Source organism: Amblyomma mixtum, chromosome 4, assembly GCF_055824585.1.
Source record: "Amblyomma mixtum isolate Tamu chromosome 4, ASM5582458v1, whole genome shotgun sequence".
Taxonomy (NCBI): domain Eukaryota; kingdom Metazoa; phylum Arthropoda; class Arachnida; order Ixodida; family Ixodidae; genus Amblyomma; species Amblyomma mixtum.
The window spans coordinates 120,362,096-120,384,695 of NC_143015.1; the positions used below are offsets into that span (position 1 = coordinate 120,362,096).

Genomic DNA, 22,600 nt, shown 5'->3' on the forward strand with positions numbered 1-22,600 from the left:
TTGCACAGTTAAATTCTGCATGTGCTGATGAATAGTCTCCTTCAAGGCACGAGAATAGAGGGCATAGAGAGAGAATATAGAGAGAGTGCCTTCGCTACACTCTGAACACGCGTAGATGAGTGTAATACACACAGCCTTTTCACTTATTTCTGTTGAGAGCAGACACAGTGTTGAGACGAAGTCGCTTACCCATGCAGGAAGGCCCTCCGGCGCTGAAGTCGCATTTCATGCCCAGCGACTGGCAAGTCTTTTCCTCTTCCTTATCACACTCCGTTCGTTTGTCGCCTGAAGAAAGGAGTTAATAAAACTGGTGGCGAGAGTACTTAGCAAGCATTCCTTACGATAAGTGAGTTAGCAAAATGATTTAGCACTATTAATCGTTTTAGTTTATGTATTGCGTATCCGTATTAAAACTGTTATGTAAGGTCCTTTATGTGCCGCTTCTCTCTTGTCGCGTGCATTTCGCATTAAAGGCGCACTGAAGAGGAATCTGAACTCTTTTTGCCGCAAGAACTCGATCGACACGTTCCGAGCATTCTTAGAAACCACGACTCATTGCCCTGTGTGGCCGATTTCTCTAATTAAATCGAATTAACGTCCGGCTCCCGCCTTTATTTTTTGAATTCTCCCCGTACGGTGGGCGGAGTCGACCAACGCGTGGAGTGACTTTCAGTCAGCTCCATGGAGGCTTTACATTGCTTTATTTTGTTTTTTTTTTTGGGGTTTCCGTGAATAAATAGTTTCATTTGCTGATAATACAGCCTCAAAATGAGCCCGCAGAAATAAAAATCTGCCCGGACTATTTGCTACTACGGATTACTACGTATTACTCCGCCGATGGCAGAGCGGCAATCCGCCACGGGACTGGGTGAAAGGGACTCCACACGTTGGTCGACTCCGCCCACCGTACGGGGAGAATTAAAAAAAAAAGGCGGGAGCCGGACGTTAATTTGATTTAATTAGGGAAATCGACAACACAGGGCAATAACTCGAAGTTTCTAAGAATGCTCGGAACGTGTAGATTGAGTTCCCGCGGCAAAAAGACGAGTTCAGATTCCTCTTCACTGCACCTTTAACTGCGACCGTCACAGTAATGAATGTGCTGAGCTACCGGTGCATTAAAATATTTGCGGTCAGTGTTACCGTTATTGGAAACCGGCGACAGTTGGTGTGTGTCTTGTCCTGGTCATGCGTCCGTTTCGCTGGTTTTTTCTCTCTTGAACATGCACCAACTCTGCCAGCAGTTGACGCTTGGAAGAAGCCCACATGAAATGCAAAGCTGCTTCTCGCACCGTTCGAATCGGCCATGGCAACAGTACTGTTCTGAATCCTCAGCGACTGGCTCGGTCGCATGCTCGCCAAAGGACGTCCGCAGCCACAAATGTGAAATCTAACACATCGCACAGCTTACGCGCGTTTCGCCTCCATCGAGCCGCGGCGACCGTGTTTCGGTGGAGGCGAAACGCAAAAAATTGGCGGGGGCTTAGCTTTGGTTAAGCCTGGTAGGTTGCGAAAGCAAAAGTGCAGCGCCTCCAACTGAAGGAACGCAGTGCGCCGCGTCTACGGGTCACGCGTGGCTACCGGCCGCCGCTGCGCGACGACTCAAAGCGTCTTCGGCAATTTTTTTGATATTTTGTTTTGATGTTGTTGCGACTGAGATGAAGAAAACAATCTACAGCTGGTATGACGTCCCAGCGGCAGTAGCGCCACAGGTGCGCTGCGCGGCGTAACTGCAGCCGGGCTATCTGAACGAGTGAGATGGTCGCCCATATTCACTCCGCTAAATGTCAAACGTAACTGCGGCGGGGTGACGCGAAAGCTTGAAAGTGTGAGTAGTATTGCTTTCGCAATAAAAGGCGCCCGTATGCTGTGCGATTTCAGCGCACGTTAAAGATCCTCAGGTGGTTGAAATTATTCCGGAGACCTCCACTACGGCAACTCTTTCTTCCTTCCGTCTTTCATTCCTACCTTTCCCCCTTCCCTTAAGTTGCGGTTCAGGTGTCCACCGGTATGTGAGACAGATGCTGCTCCATTCCCTTTGATCAAAAACCAATTTTCAAAACCAACACACCATTAGAAACCGGCAATCTAGGTGCCGGCACCAGTTATTAATGAGAAAGCATTATTTGTCCACAAAAACGGCACCATTTGACGACATGCCAAGTCACGCGATCAGTGTAATATATCGTGAGGGGAAACGTGTGAGTGGTGTATATGTCACGGTCATTAATTAATGAATGCTAATCAACATACCTGTTTAAAGCGAATTAATGTAATTAGGCAACAAAAAGATTAAGTAGTGTAATTGATATTGCTATTAGTCCAATTAGTGCGTTGATAAGTTTAGGACAATGTTGTCATCACCTTATGGTTTACCATAGCCTCAACTGGTTCACTTTGTTTTGAATATTGTGTATTTAGCTGTGTTCCTTTTTTCGTATGCACTTCGTTTTATTTATAGCCTTCTGGCATCGTACCCAGTTGCTCGTTCAATGTTGCTACGATTGGTGACGTTCTACTACATATTTTTGTGTTTACTTGCAACGTTTTTCGACGGTTTTTGTGAATTTATTCGTTTTGGTGTTGGTATTCCTAATTATTGTATTGTTTCGCTTTTTCGAATTATGTATTTTTTTGCCGCTAGTTTTCTTTTTGCAATCATGCGTATAATTTTTTGTAGGCATGTTTTGCATGAGTTACCCTCCTTTTTTTAACAGTTTCATTTTATATCCATGTACCACTCCCCTCAATACTGCCCTGTGGGCCATGAGGGTATTGGAAATAAATAAATAAATAAATAAATAAATAAATAAATAAATAAATTAGTGACGAGATCTATGAGTGTAACGACATATCAAGTCACGTGGCAGGTGATTGCTAAGAGCACAGGCCACGGCCCAAGTAAGCTACATGCCCAAATCACCACCCCCTCTTTGATGAAGCTCTAGATGAAATCCCAGCGGTGGCATCTCTGGCTAACCTCAATTTGGTGCCAGTATTCCCGAATGCATTCATACATTTCGAACATTTTGAATACATTTTGAGCATAATGAAAATTTGTGGGCGCGAACAAACAAAAGACAGCGAAGAAACCAGAGGACAAGCGCCTTTTTCACAACTAGTTTAATGGGAAGGCAACACACACTTAAATATGAAAAGATATCACAGGTAGGTACATTTTCAGCAACCGCTCATCGTACAGCGTTCCGGCTGGTGTCATAGCTTTTCTCTTTGCTTACATGTATTCGTCAAGTTGGAGGCTAGCTCGAGACAGGTATTCGGACCAGTGATATATGAACCTTCAGCTGCATGCTTTAACGCACGGTTGCTGTGTCCACCCAGATGTCGAGATGTGAGAGCTCCTGCACCCTTTCCATTCTTCAAAACACATGCATTCGCATCCCTCCATGTATTAAGAGAGCTCAGAATTTTTTGCGACGTCATGCTGGCTACGCATACTTTGTACACTGGAACTTATGCAGACTAGCGGCAGTTGTAACATATTCGTAAGTAAGCTGTAAAGTATTCGTAAGGTCTAGGCGACGTCATCATTGTTTTGCGCTGCTAGCAATGAGGCGTGCATCATTATTAGCATAAAAATAGAACTGTCCAATACTGTTAGCCGTCCAATACGACAGGTAACTGATAGCAACGGTGTGGTACACCCTCCCAAAGCCCCCAGAAACAGCACGATACACCGCGACAGCTCTTTATCAAGAACGGGCAAACTCTAGCCCACCATTCCATTACAAGATGGCACATCTGTGCAACACTTTAATTTGTTAGGAGGTGAACTCACGTGCATACCGCTACAAGATGCGTCGTCAACGCCTCTTAGACGAAAGTTTAGTCTGGTTTATGGGGTTTAAAGTCCCGAAGCACCCCAATCTATGAGGGACGCCGTAGTGAAGGGCTCCGGAAATTTCGACAACCTGGGGTTCTTTAACGTGAACTGACATCGCACAGTACGCGGGCCTCTGGAACTTAGCCTCCATCTAAATTCGGCCGCCGCGGCCGGGATCGAACCCGCGTCTTTCGGGTCAGCAGCCGAACGCTGTAACCACTGAGCCACCGCGGCGGGTCTTACACGGAAGTTCCATGTTAGGCAAAAAATTTACGAAAGGCATTTAAAGGCTCCTTACGTGCTTTGAATGTGAAAGCATTGTTCTTTATTTCAGTTTTCGTGCATTAAAATGTTCACGCCTACTCATTTACGTACAGGAAACACATATACTAGGTCCACCTTTATTCACGAAGAATGGTCTTATGGGTTGCGTGCTCACCTCTGGAAGTTCTGGGTTCAATTACTCGCACCTTCGGGCGAAAATTTATTTTTCTTTGCTGATTTTGGGACGCCACTTTCTTTTTCTGGAGCCGCATAACGCTTCCGCATCGATAAGGAAAGAGAAACGCAAGAAAAGCTAGCTTAACCTAACTTAGCACTGCGAGAGCTGCTTCTAGTAGTGTAACTGGTTTGTCGCTCTGACTACTACCCGGCTGTGACGCAGGGTGGCATTCGCACTCAGAGGCCCAAGATACTTTACTGCGCACGACTACGTCATCGCACCCCCCTCATAGAGTTTCTTATTATTACCTAGAGGGAAAGCTGGCGGCGCTGCACTAGCCACCATGGACGCTCAAAGCATCATGGGGCGGTGAGCTACTTGTTGCGAGACAGTCGTAGTTTTTCAGGAACACAGAGTGTCATTACTAAGACGTTTCATTCCAAAAACGCTGTTCGTGTGTGCGCAGACGACTTTCGCGCGAATGCAGTGTGCAAAAACCATAGTAGTGAAAACGCGACGACACACGACGCCAATAAAAGGTTTCACTTTTTCGAAATTCCATTACGAAACCTCTTAAAGTATCTAAGCAACAACATTTTTTTTAAAACATATTTACTTTTAAAAATGCGCCTGTTAATTACGAAATATTAGTTTTTGTAGTGTTCATTACTTGGCCAATAGGAAAGCTAGCCGTCTCTTATTTTGGGCAAACTTTGCATTTACATGCTTTTCTGCTCGTTTGTTGCAATTTACAGACATGATATTGAATGTTAGGACATTCATAGTTATCGAACAGCTTTATTTTTTTATTATTTTTTGGCCAAAAGTTGTAGTTCTGCAGTGGGTAGCTCACCGCCCCATAATACTTTGAGCGCCCATAGTGGCTGAAGTGGTCTCGAGGGTCCTCCATACGCAAACTCCCATAGACGGGTTGTCAGCATTCCCTCTAGGTAATAGTAAGAAACTCTATGACCCCCATCTAGGGCGCCTCGTTGCCTATCGCCGTCACAACGGAAGCGACATCACGGTGTCAACGAGCAAGTAGATTACACGAGCCACTGATCGATGCGCCACGTAACGACGAAGCTCATCGCAGGAAGAAGAAATGATGAGAGGCGAGAGCCGTTACGGTCGACATTCATAAACGGCAGCATGACGCTGTCTGATTTTTTTTTTCTTTTTGTTGCGCAAGCAACACTACGCGAGTCGCCGAGCCAGTTCGCGGAGCCGAGGAAAGGCCATACGGCGCATGCGCGAGTAGCAGTGACGTCACACGGCGCACAGCTGGCGCAAAGCAAAGCTCATATCCGACCCCTGAGTCGCTCAGCATAGCATCGCAAAGTGTAAGTATAACAGCTTCCAGCTGTAAAAGAGAAAAAAAAAATATCCGCCAACACTGCTACAGTGTTCGGCTTAAAAGCGCTAGCTGCGAGAGCTTCGAATGTTTAAATCGGCGTGTTCCTCAAACGTGGAGAAGACCAAATCTAAACATCTGCGGATGTTTCCTTTCCGGAAAAATATTCCTTGGATGGAAGATAGCAGCGTGCCCTTTGGAACGGGATAGTGGCAGTTGCCACCACGATCGCCTTTTCTTTATTTTTCTTTAACTGTGTTGTAAATTGTTATTAAAATTCGCCATTTTCTTTCAATACGTTTTCCTGCACTTCTAACCTTCTGACGCCTCTTTGCTTTTGGGCCACCAATCTTCAAATTGTTTTTTGCTAACTTCCACCGCAGATTTATTCAAATCAGCATCGTTTTCTCTGAACCCTAGGGCCTCAGGAAGAGTAACTGTACCTGCATCGACATCCAGATGGATACCATCACATCTGAATATGAGGTTTTCAATTGTGTCTACAGATCTACCACACATGGTTCATCTTCTTCGTTAAATTTGTTTTTGTAGTTGCGTGTTCTAAGACACCCTCACCTAGCTTCGAAGAGTACGGCACCGCCTCTTGAGTTAACACAGAATAGCTCCTTCCTAGTCTCCCTTTTCCAGTATCGATATAGTTCTACACTACGTTTCTTTTCCACTGAATTAATTCAAATTAGAACCAAGCAACGCCATCTACCTAATTGATTTTCCACAACAATTGCGTTTTACAGCCACCTTCGCTGTGTCCGGTATATTTACTCCTTATATCAGCTAATAAATTTCATAAACGTGCGAATCACAACACAAAGAATCGTTTGACACAATCTGGAACCCCCTGCGACAAACGCTTCGGTCGTAATGGCCGTCTGAAGATCCTCGGGATGCATGGTTTGGGGGCATGTACGCTTCGGTCGTAATGGCCGTCTGAAGATCCTCGGGATGCATGGTTTGGGGGCATGTCAAGTCATTTGATACCACTTGGAACATTCTGCATCAAACTGGTGGTCCTCGTATTTCCGTATTTAATGCAAATTGACGTAACCGGGGGGGGGGGGGGGGGGCGGTGTTCTATTTCGATGGCCGCTATACTGGCACATAATTAACGGATCGAAAGTAAAGGGATCAAATGAGGCACTACGCGCCAACTGTTGCTGCTTGACATAGTGTGGTCACGAGGTTACTGTTCTGTTTACTTTTAGCTTCATTGCAGACAGACGCGTCCTTGACACACGTAAGCAGTAAGAGCTAATGCTCTCAAAAAAGGAAAGCGTGATGTCCGTGCCATCGTTTCGCCCAAAACTCATTGCTCTGCAGTGCTGCGCTTAAATGCACCGGAGTTGCGCTCATAATCTCAGACTACTCCACGAGTATACTTTTGGGGGCACAATACTGGCGTTTATCAAGGCAGAAAAGCTGATTGAATATCCTTACCCATACACAAGGCGCTGCCAGCAATAAAGTCGCAGCGTTTCCCCATTTCCTTGCACAATTTCTTCTCTTCCTCGTTACACTTGGTACGGGATGGGTCTACGATGGAGGAAGCAGTGAAATGGGGAGGGAAGTCAGTTTGCGCGATCGCAAGTCCCACAGAAAGTAATGGCCGCCGTAAAAGACACTATATTTCCAACCAAAGGAACGGAGGAGCCCCACGGCCGTGGAAAGCTATGGTGGCGGCTGCTTACCGACGCACGTAGGGGCGTGGGCGGTGAAGTCGCATTCCTTAAACTTTCCCCTACACACTCTCTCTCCTTCTGGCGTACAGGTCTTGCGACTGTTATCTGTGAGGGAAAGGAATGTCGTGGAAATACCGTATGCATTTAAAGTTTTGTTGAAGTCAAGAAAGCTGATTACAAACTTACCTTGCTTTCCCTTCTAAGTGTTCGTTGACCATTGCAAGGAAATCAGTGTCACTCACCTACGCACAAGGCTAAACCGGCGGAGAAGTCACACTCCATTCCCTTGGACTTGCAGTTGGCTTCCTCCTCTTCGTTACACTTGGTGCGTTTTTTATCTGTGAGATGATCAGAGGATTAATGCATGCGAGGCCTGAGCTCATGCGGAGTTCCCAACCATAACAAGGAGTTGTAAATAGCCACTATGGCACAATACGCACCCCAAACTTATCACGCATAAGCGGCAGGTTCGGTCGACAATAATGGTTGTTGTGAGACGCGCTAATCTGAGAGCACTGCACTGAGAAGGAAGTAAGTTTCACGAGATTCACTTGAACGGGACATCCCACCAGCACAGCTCGTATGCGGAACAACAACATATCAAAGGCTACTTTAATGCAGAATGTACCGAAAAGTTGCTTCCCGAGATTTCAAGCCCATAGTTTTTGAACTTAAAATTTGCGAGAACTGTCCAATATTTGAACCCTTAACAGGAATGGGACGAATGCACGCAAAGCGCCGTTATTGGTCTGTTCGTGAAGTTTTATCGCTATATAATCAAGCAAATTATAGATCGCCGATTTTGCTCCGGTAATATGGCGATCTATACAAACCGACGATGTGATAACGAAACAATGCAGCACCGTTGCATCCTCCTCGCCGTTTTGTCACCGCGTAACGTGTTTTGGAGTCGCTGCTCGGAGGAGCAGATGGCGCGGTGCCTCTGCTAAGAGCCTCACATTTTCTTCCTGTGTTGCTGGCGGCTGAAGGTCAAATGCGTTGTGCCGATTCACCAGAACCCTAATGGCAGGCATCCCACGAGATAGCTTTCGTCGGTACCCACTCCTGGCCTCGTGACCGATCATATGGTAGAGCTCATTTTCCATCACATCGGCTCTTTGCGGTGGCAGCCGATCTAGAACCGAGTTAAACCGAGTCTCAGAGCGGCTCAGAAAGTGTCATGAGAGCCACCAGTTATTTTGCCCAGAAGAACATCCAGGCAAGCTTCCACAAAGTCCTCTTCGCCGCCAGTGCGAGTCACAGTGAGCCCTTTTCATGATGGAGGCCCCATCGTCACACTGCGCAAGCGTGCGTCTTACCGGTCCACACCTCGCTCACTGTGCGGCCCACATCTCCAGGCAGAATCCCAGTAACGCGCCATCTTTAGGCACTTCCACCGCAGCAAGTCTTCGCAATCAGTGAGCAACCAGTTGCGTCCGCGTTTCTCACTCTTGAAGCCGAGATCCAAGAGTAGGCTGCGGACGGTCCACGGCTGGAGGGTCGGCAGATGTGGAACGTCCATCAATACGACTTCAGCAGAACAACGTTCTGGAATGTCCTGACCTCGTTGGGCTATAGAAAGAGTTGTGGATGCCGTTCCTCAGTATGTCATATGCGCCAAAGCGTGTAGCCCCGAGGCCGACGACCGCCTGACCTCAAGCAGCCTATCAGCAGTCACACTCCCTGGCTGATTGCATCGAGTGATATCATGGGACTGTTTTGTAGGACATCCGGTTGAATTTATACTGCGTACGAAGAGCACTTTAGCGACGGGAGACTTCGCTCGCTCTCACTGCCGAATGCCCAGTTTTGACAGCGCGTACCCGCTAGCAGGCAGTGAGAAGCGCAGCCACTCCTTCGTCACCCTCGCTAGACAGTTATAGCCATCCTAACCAGCTTAAAGAAGTAACACCACGAAAGGAAGGGCGCATTCCGAAGCCTGTCACGCAGCGGACTATTCCTCGCTGAGCAATCCGCTTCTTTCACACGGCAGCTCTCCGCATACGTACCTCCCCTCCTCCTCTGGCTCGATTGGCTGAAACCATGGCTGAAACCATGCCTCCCGCTTCTACTACTCATGCGCCGTGCATGTTAGCGACAAGCGTACTCGATAGATGGCGGCTGCTGTCAAGCGCACACTTGCCGGGCGCATTCCGCGGAACCGATGGCGTCGTCCGCGTGCGTTTGTTTTCAGCAGTGGCCGGTGAATTTCCGCGAGGGCACCAGATCTCGTGAAAAAGGCGGATGCCTGAGGAGTTGAATATAGATGCTCGTGGCAGCAAAAGTTCTCTTGCCTGCATCATTGCCGCAGGATCCATTCCTGCCTGCCGAACATCGCTGAACTCCGACGCTTTGGTGAGTCACCCGAACTTGTTGGAAAGGTTCCGCATCATGCTTTACACCACGTCAGACTAATGACCGGCTTTCTAGCGTGCTCACTGTCGCCTGTTTCGTCTGAACCTGCCGTGGCTGCGATTTTGCGCCTGCGACTGACGCCTTCGCGTAGTTGGCGCGGAAGGTCGCCTTCCTGGCCATCTCTGTGCAGAGTGAAAAACAGTTCCTCCGTGTGTCAGTGTCGCAACAACATCTCATGGTGCGTAGTCGCAGAACAGAGGCGCGTTGAATTAGATGTGGTCACGTTTAGCGTCATATAATGTCCAAGACACACCTGCTTGGCATTTACTCCGCTATGCAGCGCAGTAAGCTGATGTTCATGAGTTGAGCTTTTTCAGTTTCAGTATGTTGTTTTAGCCCAAGGAACGAAGTTTGTAGCCTGGATTCCCACTGCAAAGTGCAATATGCAGCTATGTAAATATTAACATGACTATATTAACATGAAATATTGAATTAGATGTGGTCACGTTTAGCGTCATATAATGTCCAAGACAAACCTACTTGGCAGTGACTCGCTATGCAGCGCAGTAAGCTGATGTTCATGAGTTGAGCTTTTTCAGTTTCAGTATGTTGTTTTAGCCTAAGGAACGAAAGCTGCAGCCTGGAGTCCCACTGGAAACTGCAATATGCAGCTATGTAAATATTAAGATGACTAAACACAGGTATTAGCGCCTGACAGGCTCGGAACATCTGAGACCTTCGGCAGCGTTGAGCAAGCAATGATGCCGTCAAAAGCGACCTGCCCCGCGCGACCAGCTTGAAAGGCGCCGTAGTTGGTGCTGAATCCAACAGGCGATCAGGGCTCGCAGAAGGGAAAGCAAACACTTGAAAAAGCCCATGGTACTCCGACAAAGTGTCGTGGTGACGAAGTAATCTAACCCCTGCACTGGGCGGCTCCTTCTGCAAAGTGGCACTCCTTTCCCGCTGCCTTGCACTTTTCATCCTCTTCCTTGCTGCAGCCTTCTTGAACTTCATCTGCGCACGTAAAGCAAAAATTAACAAAATATGGTTTTGGCCTGCATGTTCGCTATGCAACCAAAAAAAATTATTGCCAAAAAATTTTGCCGTTTGCTTGAAAAACCTTCTCATCTTTTATTTTTTTTTAAGTTAGGTCAGTCCTGAAAAGCTGCATTAGACCCATAAGTTCCTTACCGGCGCATAGAGGAGCTCCAGTGGTGAAATCGCAAGTTTTTCCTAGACCTTCACATGACTTCTTTGAGTCTTCGTCGCAGGTTGTTCGATTTTTGTCTGTGATTGAACAATGGAAAATAATTGTGAAGTAAGGCTTCGTAATTTTTTCAACAATAAAGAGAACGGAAACGCGTCGTTAATGCGCAGTGCATTCCGCTTAGCGCAGCTGCTTGCTTTCGTTGTCGCAAACACCATCACCATCCTTCCTGCTACCAGTGCTACTGCAGTCATCGACATTGTCGACAACCAGAAATCAGCGGACATCAGGGCAAATGCTGCTAGTGATACTGACGCCAATGAAATGCGCGTAGGCCGTCAAGAGACTTTCACCATGCCTGTAGTCGTCTCCGTATGAACCTTGGGCGATGTTACTGTTAGGGTTAACTTTCTATACCATGAGCAGCGAAGTTGAAGGGGGAGGGAATATTAAGGGGAGAGGCTGGCGTCCGTGTCACGGCAAAAGCAGGTGACCCCCCCCACCCCCCCTCGACGGTGCGGAGGTAGGAACCTGAACACCGTGGGCAGGTGGCAATGCAGTTATTTCAAATGTATTCAAAGCCACTTGCCCACCGTGTCATTGCGCATCATTGGTCGAGTGATAGGCAACCTCCCACGAACTATCTCAGCAAGCCCCACTGATGGCTTCATGTGTTTGAAACAGCCACCTGCTCTGACGCATCCCCAGTAATGGTGTGAAGGATCGCTAACGCTGTCGCACTCCATTCTTAAGGGCATCTTAAGCGCCATATAAGTTCTTTTACCCGTGCACGTAGCTGCCTTGGCCGTAAAGTCACATTCCTTTCTTAGTGCGTGACAAATCTCTTTCTCTTCTTCGTTGCATCCGGTCCGATTTCTGTCTGTAGGAAGATCAGAAAGAAACAAAAACCAAGCTCTAAATGTCAAAGGGAAATAGCTGCCGTCCATATATAAACACTTTTTTGTTTTCGAATCGAGGAGGGCAGAAAGTGCCTACGTATTTTTTTCATCTTAATGGAGAATAAGTGTATCGGCGGCAGATCTTGAGCCACTTACATTGAATGCATTACCAAGCATGCAGCCTCGTAGGGGGTTAAGCATCCAAACCTCACTTAGAGGATTGAGCGAATTAAGATTGTCGAAGTGTCGGTCGGTGGCAGTCGTTAAGAGGTAAATGGCGGCAACATGCATAAAGACTAGACCTAGGAGTCTTTCTACTATTGCCTGTTTTCTTTGTTTTTGTGCAAGCATCAAGAGAGGCTCACCAGGCATTGTGCACTTATAAGAGCGGCTCACCTAAGCACCGAGGAGCGCCATCGGTTGTAACGCATTCAGTGCCTTTTTCCTGGCACAATTGTTCCTCTTCTGCTTTACAGCCCTTGGGTTTCTTATCTGTGTGGGGCGGGGGCGTACAAATGAAGGCACGAAAGATAGCCTCAGAAAAAGAGCAGCCCATTCTGCAGACGTTCTTACGCAGACCTGCTAGGAAAGACGCTTGCTTACCAGTGCACAGAGGGGCTCCTGCTGTGAAGTCGCAGTCCTTGCCTAGTTGCTTACAGGCTTCAGCCTCTATTTTAGAACAGTTTGTGCGTTTCTCATCTGTGAGAAAAGAAAGGAAACCATTGAACACTCAGCACGCTTAAGCCTACGACAAACGAAAACTTGGTCAGCGCAGTCTGGCGAACTGTGCTGCTTATCTGGCAGAAGAGGAGAGAAAAACCACGAGACATTTATTTTGCGCAAACATAGGCATAATCTCTGGAACAAAGCGGTCGTATAATTCAGCAGGTAGGTTCAAAAGATGTTCGCGATAAAATGAGAACATTTCTAGACCGCCTTACCGGTGCAGAGCGGGGCTCCAGCGCTGAAATCGCACTCTTTCCCTTCTTCCTTGCAGACGTTCTCTTCTGTTCTGGTGCAGTTTTTTCTTGTTTTATCTGTCAGAAGAAAAATTGTGAAGCTAATGAAACATCCACAATTTCTAAGATTACAAAAACGGCTTGCATAAAATCAGCCCTTATAAAAATGGTCCATAGACAGTCTATAGACTTTTTATTGACTCTATTGACTTCCTATAGATATTGCTTTTTGTCTATTCATAGTCTATAGACTGTCTATAGACAAAAGTCTACTAAAAGTGTATGACCATAAATCTATAGATTGTCTATAGACTGTATATAGCATTTGTATTGACTATAGACTTTTCTCTATAGACAGTCTATAGACTTTATAGACAGAAGTCTATAGACACTCTATAGACTGTCTAAAACTTTTTTTGTAAGGGAGGGTTGCAATCCAACCACGCGACGGCTGATCACATGCGTAGGAAATTTGGAGCAGCAAAAGTTTTTCATTCTCGTTTTAGTGCTGGTATTAACTGGCTAAGTAAATAGAAATTGCTATTTTCGGTAAGCATGTACCGTAAATGGCTCATGAGATATAGACTGAGCGTTAATCTTAACTTCTCAAGCCAGAAGATAGCAAAGTTTGCTATCTTGAAAGTAGTTCGGACGGCGCGAAAACAACAAAGACAAAGGAGACACGAACACAACAGGACGGGCGCCAACTTGCAACTGAAGTTTATTGCACCAGACCCCTACATTTTATGCATCACCCCAGCCATATCTCGCAAGCCTATCACACAACAAAACGAAATTGTCATCAAAAGTCCTAACACCAAACCCTCATCAAAAGTCCTCAAAAGTCCTAACACCAAAGTCCTAACACCAAAAGTCCTACTTCCGGTGTTAGGACTTTTGATGACAATTTCGTTTTGTTGTGTGATAGGCTTGCGAGATATGGCTGGGGTGATGCATAAAATGTAGGGATCTGGTGCAATAAACTTCAGTTGCAAGTTGGCGCCCGTCCTGTTGTGTTCGTGTCTCCTTTGTTGTTTTCGCGCCGTCCGAACTACTTTCAAGATATAAACCAACTAGCCCAAATCAAAGTACTTCTTAAGTTTGCTATGACAGCCAGTGTTTGGCCCACAGCCACGCTGGCAACACCCAGACGTGTCCTGAAGGAGGACAGTGCCGCTTGGGTCGCCACTAAGGTGTAGACGGCACGTGCGAGAAGTATGCGTGTCAGAATGAGGCATCGCAATGCAAGACGATATTCAGCACCGTAAGGAGAGTTTCAAATTGGGCTAGTTGGTGGTTGTTATTCTCGTGCATTGTTGCGCTTACGAAGGAACTGGGACACAATCAGGGACGACACAGAACAGATGTGCGCAAACTATCAACTGCAAGTTTATTTCTGAGTGCAGTTGATAAACTTGCAGTTGATAGTTTGCGCACATCTGTTCTGTGTCGTCCCTGATTGTGTCCCAGTTCCTTCGTAAGCGCAACAATGCACGAGAATTTCAGCACCGTACGCTGCAGAGCGATGTGTAATTATTCTGATTAGCGGAGCGCTGTCAACGTGCGTTCGGCAAGAGCAGAGGTGACCAGGCCTCTTCCGCTGAGCAGTCCCCGTATAAAGAATGCTCGCTTACCCATACAGAGAGCCGCTCCGGCGCTGAAGTCACATTCCATGCCCATTGATCTGCATGCCTTTTTCTCTTCCTCATTGCAATCCTCTCTCACTTTGTCTGCAGAAATGAAGAAACGAAATTAGAGCTGCAGTTTTTCGCTATGGCAGATTGCAAGTAAGTGCGCGGAACCATCAAGTCTAGTTTCAGCACCGTGGCCTTTGTGTACAATTGCATCCACGATGATGATTACGTTGATGACAGTGTAGAGTCATTACTTTACACGCCGCTGCCCTCCGACCGCATTCAATAGCGGTTGAATGTGGCCGTCATTTAGAGTCGCTTTACCTGTTGCAAAAAAAAATGTATAATCTGCCTGCTTCGTCAAGCTGACAGGCGTAACGCTAGAGCGTCGAAATTGAATAAGGAGAAGGATGAAGCTGTAGAGAAAACACACGATTACATTGAGCTGAGCTTGAGAGGTGAACCAAACGAGTGAAGAAGGGAAACTGTGTGGTATCCTCGGTTTGGCTGCACTTTATGCACCAGTTCAGGCGGTGCAGCACTCGCGCCCTCGATTTGCCAGTGCAGCTAGCGCCACCTGCACTTCTGCACTCGATTTAACGTAGTGCTGCACGAGTTCTCCTGCACTTTTGCACTAGCCTTCCGGCGAGTTCTCTTCTCGCGCAAGTAGTGCAAGGTGCTTGGTGCACTCCGTAGCAGACGGCTCCGTGGCCACGCTTGTTTTAGTGAGCGGCGTTGAGACCATGGTTGAGGCGGCTGCATACCCGTGCTAGATGCGGCATCTGCACCGTGCTGGCACTGATAAACAGCTTAAATGACAGTGCGCGTACGTGTATGTGTATGCACGCATGTGTGCTTGCCTATGTACTACGCGCGTAAGCGACTGGCTAGATGGCGCACTGAGTATGGGTTCTCATCTTTCTGCCCAGCGTCGCATGTTGCTTTACGCCATCTCTTATTTGTGCGCAAATATTATTATTGCTCGCAACACGATGGAGCACTTGCATTAGTGGCAGATGGTGAGATGTTTTTGGGTGATCGCAACGTTTCTGCTGACTTGCTATGACATCAGTATATCTCCGCTTGCAGCACCGATCGAATGGCCGACTGGCCTTGAAGTTGCCCTCAGCCCACACCTTCGCCTACCGGTTAGTCTCTGATAGTCACTTCGCCGTCACAGTCCGCCGACAGTGAACGCGAGTCGAGTTCACATATGGTCCGAGTTATCAGGCAGCTATTTCATTCTGCAATTGCGGCGTTTCGATAGAACGGCAACAGCCTGAATCACGTTTATGAACTGCCAAAGGTCGTCTCTAGCTGAAGTCTGAGTAACCTCTCGAATTCAAAGTTCGTTGCCTCTTCAAATTACCCGGTGAATCGGTGACGGTCGACCGGCCTGCGCCACCTTCCACAATGCAACGGAAAGGACGGTGTCAAATTCTTCACCGCTTTTGGAATTAACAAATTTCTAAGCCACTCCACGAGGTGCGCCACTTCGAAAAATGAACAGTGTTCAGTACAGCTAGCCCAATCCTGTGCATATTTCAAACCACGCGACAAACACCAACACACGGCCGCAGCAGACGAACATGTCTGCACTTTGGCATTCGATTTGGCCGCTGCACCGAGAGCACTAGTGCAAGGCTACACTCGCGCCTCAAGAACTGGCTCTGCACTGGCCCGGCACTTTTGTGAACTAGTGCAGAAAGTGCAGCCGAATCGAGGAGACCTGTGGTGTCATGAGAGGGAAGACAGAAGTGACGCAAACGTTACAACGAACCGTTTATATTTGCGAAGCACGTCGATGCTCCACCTCACACCTTCTCGCAGTGGAAGCAATGACAGCGACGTCCCCAAATCGCATTAAGCACGCAAGATGAGTTTACACGGCCTGAAGACATCCCAAATGCCACTAGTGTAGCTCGGAAAGGCGAATAAAGAAGGTATCATCATCGAAAGCCTCGTAAAAGACACCTGACGCCGCTCCACCAGCGGTTTGGAACCGCATGCTGGGCGCCTTTCATCGGAAATCAAAACGCAAATCCTGCAGGAGGAATCTTTTGTGCTTAAAACTATCTACAACCATTTTCATGAATTCCAGATTTGTCTTGATTATTGGGAAATATATTTCAGTCCGCAGAAACAGCAAAAAAGTGAGCGCGCACACACATACGCGCACGCACACACGCACGCACACGTACACGCACGCACGTACACACACACGCGCGCACGTACACACGCGTACACGCGTACACACACACACATATACGTACGTACGCACATGCCCACACACAATACGCACGTACGCATGCTAGGTGGAGTTTCTAGCGACGTGCATTAGAGCAGCGAAAGTATTTTGTACACTCCATCGAGGCTCTCCTTTCCACCCGGACCCCTTCACTCTCTCCCCGCTCTAAAACTCCTTGCATCTTTCGAGCTCGCGTCGGTGGTGTGGTCACCTACGCGAATACGCATGCATTGTCCACAACAAAGCATAGGCAGCTGGATTAGTTAATGAATCATTTTTGCAGCGATATCATGCAAGGAGTCTGCTCTCCCTACGCACTACACTGTACTCTGATATATACATCAGTGCTTTTTATACTCTTATCTAGGCGCAGTTCGGACGCAAAAGTTTTGCCGCGATTATGTGGCCGTGAAATCTTTATTGAAAGCGAGCATTTTGCATAAAAATGCAAGTGACGTAAGTAAGCTGCAAATGGGCCTAGTTGCTTTTTCGCGTTTAACTTCGTAAGCAGCGCACTAAGTAAGTTAAAGTTAATCTTAAACTAAATAAGGGCTATATAGCACCCGAGGATGAAGTTGCTTACCCATGCACAGGGCGGCGCCAGCGCTGAAGTCGCAATCCTTCCCCAGTTTCTTGCACTCTTTCTTCTCTTCTTCGTTACACTCAGTGCGGTCTGGGTCTGCGAACGAAGGAACAGTGAAATTAGATTCATTCGACGCATTCTCGAGGCGTGCGTGACCCGGACGTAAGGCGGTTTTCACGTTCGGAATCGAAAGTAGCTTGTGAAATGCAAACATCCATCTTAATGCCGCGAATCTTTGTAGCGTTTGTTTGTTGTGTTTATTTGTTCATGCTTCAAGGCTGCCGCCACGCCGCTTTATAGCTTCGTTTGTGACGCAAGACGCGCCTAGAATTATCTCGATTGATCGCATCCAGGCGGATCCGATTCTACTTTGTGCCAGAATGTTCTAGTCACTTCCCAAGCTTTATCTCGAATGTTCGCTATCAGCTTTAAAAAGAGCACGGCCGACAGCGGCGGGGATTCTGTTCGACGACCGCCGAGCACGCTTGTTGCTACGCCGCCACCCAGTGATTCAGTTCTTTGCGGGCGCAGGTCAGCCCAAATAAAAGTTCCGTTTTGAAGACATCCTCGTTGTTCTTCTGTTCGCCGGACTGCAGTCACCACTACGTGACATCTGGTGGAGGTGCGGGTCACCATAATGTCACCACTACGTGACATTGTATACACCCCAAGGAAAAAAAAAGACCAAAAGGGGGCGAGAGGCAAGTCATTTCGGCGACGAACTGCAGAGTTTAGCTGTTGGTCTTGTAGCAAGCGGGGGGGGGGGGGGGGGGGGGGGGGGTAACAGTTAGTCTCTATAAACAAAAAAATTGCTGAGGCTCAGCTTGGCTAAGCCTGGGGAATGCGAAGCATATTAGTGGCTAGGCTTGGTAATACATGGCTTTCCTTGGTTGAATACTTGGTCATTTTAATACAACCACTAGAAGCCTTCGTCGTGGGGGAGGACAACGGCATGGCTACAGCGGGACGCCGACTAACCCCGAGACGCGCGTTGGGTGAGCGCCTGGATTGCCACGGAAGCCGCGTCTGCCTGCCCGGTGGAGCGAGCGTTTCACCTACACCGAGTGTGAACGCGCGTTCGAAATGCGCGGGAATGCGCGGGTGTGACGGCTAGGGGTCCCACGGCGACGGCGCGAGGTGGAGGCCGGCTCTCTCATCCGATGTCACGTGGTGTGACGTCACGGTGTCACGTGGCGTGACGGCTAGGGGTCCCACGGCGACGGCGCGAGGTGGAGGCCGGCTCTCTCATCCGATGTCACGTGGTGTGACGTCACGGTGTCACGTGTGTGACGTCACGGTGTCACGTGGGGGTTCCACGGCGACGGCGTGAGTGGTAGCTCTAGCAATATGCTTCGCATAAAAAATGCACACGAAGCCTGTTTTCGGGGTAATATGGTGAGGCATAGTTCCAGAGAGCACTGATCACATATATGAAGACAAAGAAAAGATCCATAAACGAACAGGAATGTTCCGCAATTCGGAGCCGCGACTTGGGAACCGAGCGCGTATATGTGACTGCGCCCTCAACACAGCAGGCGGCTGAGAGCAGCAAGTGCACAGATTGCTTGGCTACACTACTGTGGTTTTCACCAAACGTATGGCTGCTTAGAGCACTGCTTGGCGATATGTTGTCACACGAACAAGCTGCGGCACGCCTCGAAGCATAAGCACGGCGGTTGAAATCGCACTTTTAGCTGCAAGTCAAGTGTCGCATTTATTTATTTATTTATTGTACCCTCAGGGCCCGAAGGCATTACAGAGGGGAGTGGGAATACATAAAAATTTCAGTCTAAACAGCAACAACAAGAGAAAACAAAAATAAACCAGGAATACATGACAAATTGAAAACACAGGAAGGCAATAAGATTAGAATGCAGTAGGGATATATTAAAACAGTGTGTAGACAGTGAAAGGCAATTTTTATACAGTAATAAACGACTTATATGTACTTGGCGCCTGGTGCTTCACAACCGCCAATCATTGTCTATTGTTCGTTTTTTTTTGCGCACAAGGTGGCCCCTTTTGCAGTGCCTGGCAGCTTCACATTACGACCTGTTGATAAGAATGACAGCAGCCCACATTAGACCGAAAGCATTATTCCGATGGGTCAATCACGAGCAAGATCTTGGGATGTTTGTATGGTTGCGGTGTTTGTGAGTTTAAGTGAAAGTAGTGATTAAAAAGAAATTCAAAGAAACATTCACGTGTTAAATTCCAACCCGCGGTGGCGCCAAAAGATCAGCTTCGCAGGCCGCTGCGCGAGAGCAATAGACTATCGGCACAGCCGAGCACGCCTCGTGTTAACCTGCAACACTCTCGCGCTATTAATGCATTGCGCATCGTCTTCTTCATCCAGTAATACTAGTATGGCTTATTGGTGTTTAACGTCCCAAAGCGACCCGAGGCTATGAGAGACGCCGTAGTGAAGGGCTCCGGAAATTTCCACCACCTGGGGTTCTTTAACGTGCACTGACATCGCACAGCACACCGGCCTCTAGAATTTCGCCTTCAAGAAATTCAGCCGCCGCGGCCGGGATCGAACCCGCGTCTTTCGGGTCAGCAGCCGAGCGCCGTAACCACTGAGCCACCGCGGCGGGGCAGTAATACTAGTATGGAACTAATAATAACGTTTTGAGCTATGTGGCGTCAGTGACAGAGAGATGTGCGTTGCATGTGTTGGCGTGGACAACATTGTGGCACAAACACGGCACTATAGTAGGATACAACTTAAAAAAAAACAGCAGTTGCTAACACTGTGCATCGGTCCGCGGCGTCCTGTATTACTCCGCTGGCCAGACGCAACTGTAAACGAAATCAGCTTTTTAATGTTTGACTATATCAAATAATGCAAATATCAAAACTCTAGAGCTCACAACTTTTTTGTTGTGGTAAGCTTCTTGTTCACGTAACAAGAAACGTTTAGGTAGCGGACTACTTTTTCGTCGTGGAAGATTTCTGTGCGCGGAGGCTGAATGTGGGTGGAGCTTCGCTGCAGACTTAAGTTGTATGCGACTATAGAGCAATACGCGTTGGCGTTAACGACAATATTGCAGTCGCGCGACACTGGAGCATAGGACGCCAGCGTACATTGGGTAATTTGGTATTGGCGATCAAAAAGCTGAAGACACGCATAACTGGCACCCTGGGCCAGTGGAAGCTTCAATCGCGCTTTCATGTACATACGTGGCGGTGGTGTCCAGCTAAAGAAGCTGTGCTTTTGACCAATATTTCGTGCTTAGCAATGCTAACTCGACTAAATGCAAGATTATCTTTCAGCCTCAAGCGTACTGATTCTAACTTCTCGTACCTCTCATATAGCACTATAGTGGGGTTTATGGTTTATGGCGTTTAACGTCCCAAAGCTACTAAGGCTATGAAAGACGCCGTGGTGGAGGGCTCCGGAAATTTCGACCACCTGGGGTTCTTTAACGTGCACTGACATCGCACAGTACACGGGCCTCTAGAATTTCTCCTCCAAAGAAATTCAACCGCCGATATAGCACTATAGTGTCTCGGGCATCATCATAGGAGTAGTTAGGAGCTCATCTGAGGCATAATCTTTCGTGGATCACGCACAATCACGCCACTCAATTGCACCAAAGCCTCCACATCACTAGGGTGAACTGGCGAAACTCTCCCAACAACGGAAGAAAACTAGGATATCTAGCAATCGCACGGCCACAACTAGAATTCGCATCACCTGCTGGGTCCCCACATCAGAACTGCCTAATCAGCTGCCAGAATCCATTCAGAATAAAACCGCTTGTTTGATTACGCGAAACTACAGCCCCCACTACAGCACAACACAGATCAAACTTCATGCTGGCCTTGAGCCTTCATACAATCGCCGTTCCAACGCTCTTTCAGAGCGAAAGTTATACTGCTACATGTCTCCCAAGGTCAATCTTGAGCGCGTTGGACCTTGAGGCCCCGGAGCGCAGGCAAACCACATCACTCGCCAAGCATCTGCAGGCGCGCCTGCGATCGCTCCTTGGGCTCCGCCGCTGTGATACCTCATCACTAGGTGTAACAGTTGTTAAGTCCCGGCTTCTCCCTCAGTTTCGCCTGGGATGAGGCGCGCGCCGTCAAGCCGCGTCCGATCATCCAGCCGATGTAGCTCGCCGAGAAGGTGTGCTGCAGAGGACGCGAGCTAAACGAGCCGCTCAAACCGAGAAGCAACGAGTAGCTAGACTTGCGAAGCTACGGAGCAGAGCTTTCGCTGTGTGTTTAAAAGTTAAGCCTCACCAAATTTTTGATGCTTATTTCATAAATATCATTACAGCACCAGGCCATCTCCTATGCTTCTCGAAGCACCTTCACGCATTTCACGCCGCCTACAATGTCAGGGCGGCATAAAAGAAGCGGAAGAACGCAAGCTTTTAATTCATCCGGACTACCACGTGCCATCGTTCTTTGGAATGATCTACCCGACAGTATGGCACGTATCTCTAACCATCAACCACTCCAGGATCAGCTACGCATACACATTCAGAAATCACGTGGTAACTTCTTTTATCTTGTTTTTCTGTACCACAGCGAATTTTTTTTCTTCGTTAACATTGCGTTTATATTTGGTTTCTTGTGCGTCTCACAACATTTACAACGACTGACGCTTCTAATATGGCCGCTACATTTTTTTCTTAGATGTGTGTGCTTGCAATATGTCCTGCATTCATGCTACTACTAAGCGCCTTGCACCTAAGTACGTTTTCGCGTTTAAGTTTTGCCCTGTGCAATAGTTTCTTTTTGCTTTTTGCCTTGCACCTCCTGTTGCATTAACTAGTTTCTTTTGTCCCCCTTACTCACTGCCTTTTTATTTATTCATTTATTTATTCACGGATACCTGCAGTGCCCGAAGGCATTATTGCAGGGGGGGGGGGGGATGTACAACGAAATCAAGCATTACAAGCGCTATAGTAAGGTGATGAGAGATTCAAACTACACAAGGAACAGTCATAAAATACAGGAAAAAAAAGGCACACACAGGCGTACATTAAATAATACAAAGTTAAGATTAAGTGATTCCATGAATAAAAGCACAAAGCGCTTCCACAAATGTGCAGTCAACGACAATTTTGGGGAGTTTGTTCCAAAGAGATATGACATGCGGAAAGAAAGAGTTCTGACAAACGTTAGTCCCGGGCCTTGTAAGGCATTATGAATAAATAAATAAATAAAAAAAGCAACGGTAAACCGCCAATAATCTTTCTCGCTTCGTGTTTCGTTAGTGGCAAGAAGCGATGAAGAGAGTGTTTGCCACTATCAGCGCTCGGCTAAGTCTCGCCAATACCATCACACGAACTCGAAAATTAACAGCAATGGTATGAAATTACGTCTTACAACGACCATTAAGCTAGTCCTGAAGCGCGTCGTACATG

General features: G+C 47.6%; 2 protein-coding genes and 1 non-coding gene across 3 annotated transcripts in view; all 3 read right to left on the reverse strand.

The window, feature by feature from the left end:
* Window positions 1–22,600, reverse strand: part of LOC149348090 (uncharacterized) — a 292,673-nt gene that overhangs the window by 163,302 nt on the left and 106,771 nt on the right. The window lies entirely within an intron of this gene.
* On the reverse strand, window positions 140–22,084 carry LOC149348092 (uncharacterized). Its single transcript, XM_089586052.1, has 12 exons — window positions 22,066–22,084; window positions 17,223–17,318; window positions 14,392–14,487; window positions 12,740–12,835; window positions 12,402–12,497; window positions 12,195–12,290; window positions 10,884–10,979; window positions 10,611–10,706; window positions 7,580–7,675; window positions 7,347–7,442; window positions 7,096–7,191; window positions 140–285 (listed from the first exon to the last, which is right to left on the reverse strand). The coding sequence occupies exons 1-12, from the start codon at window positions 22,082–22,084 to the stop codon at window positions 140–142; spliced, it is 1,125 nt and encodes a 374-aa protein (XP_089442178.1).
* On the reverse strand, window positions 4,007–4,078 carry TRNAS-GCU (transfer RNA serine (anticodon GCU)). Its single transcript has one exon. It is a non-coding gene; the product is annotated as a tRNA-Ser (tRNA).

Excerpts from the sequence above, each read along its gene's own strand:
- LOC149348092 (XM_089586052.1), bottom strand. Across the intron at positions 12,836-14,391 it reads CGGAGCGGCTCTCTGTATGG|ATAAAACAAGAAAAAACTGC; the intron begins GTAAGCGAGCAT and ends TTCTTCTGACAG. Across the intron at positions 12,498-12,739 it reads TGGAGCCCCGCTCTGCACCG|ATGAGAAACGCACAAACTGT; the intron begins GTAAGGCGGTCT and ends CTTTTCTCACAG.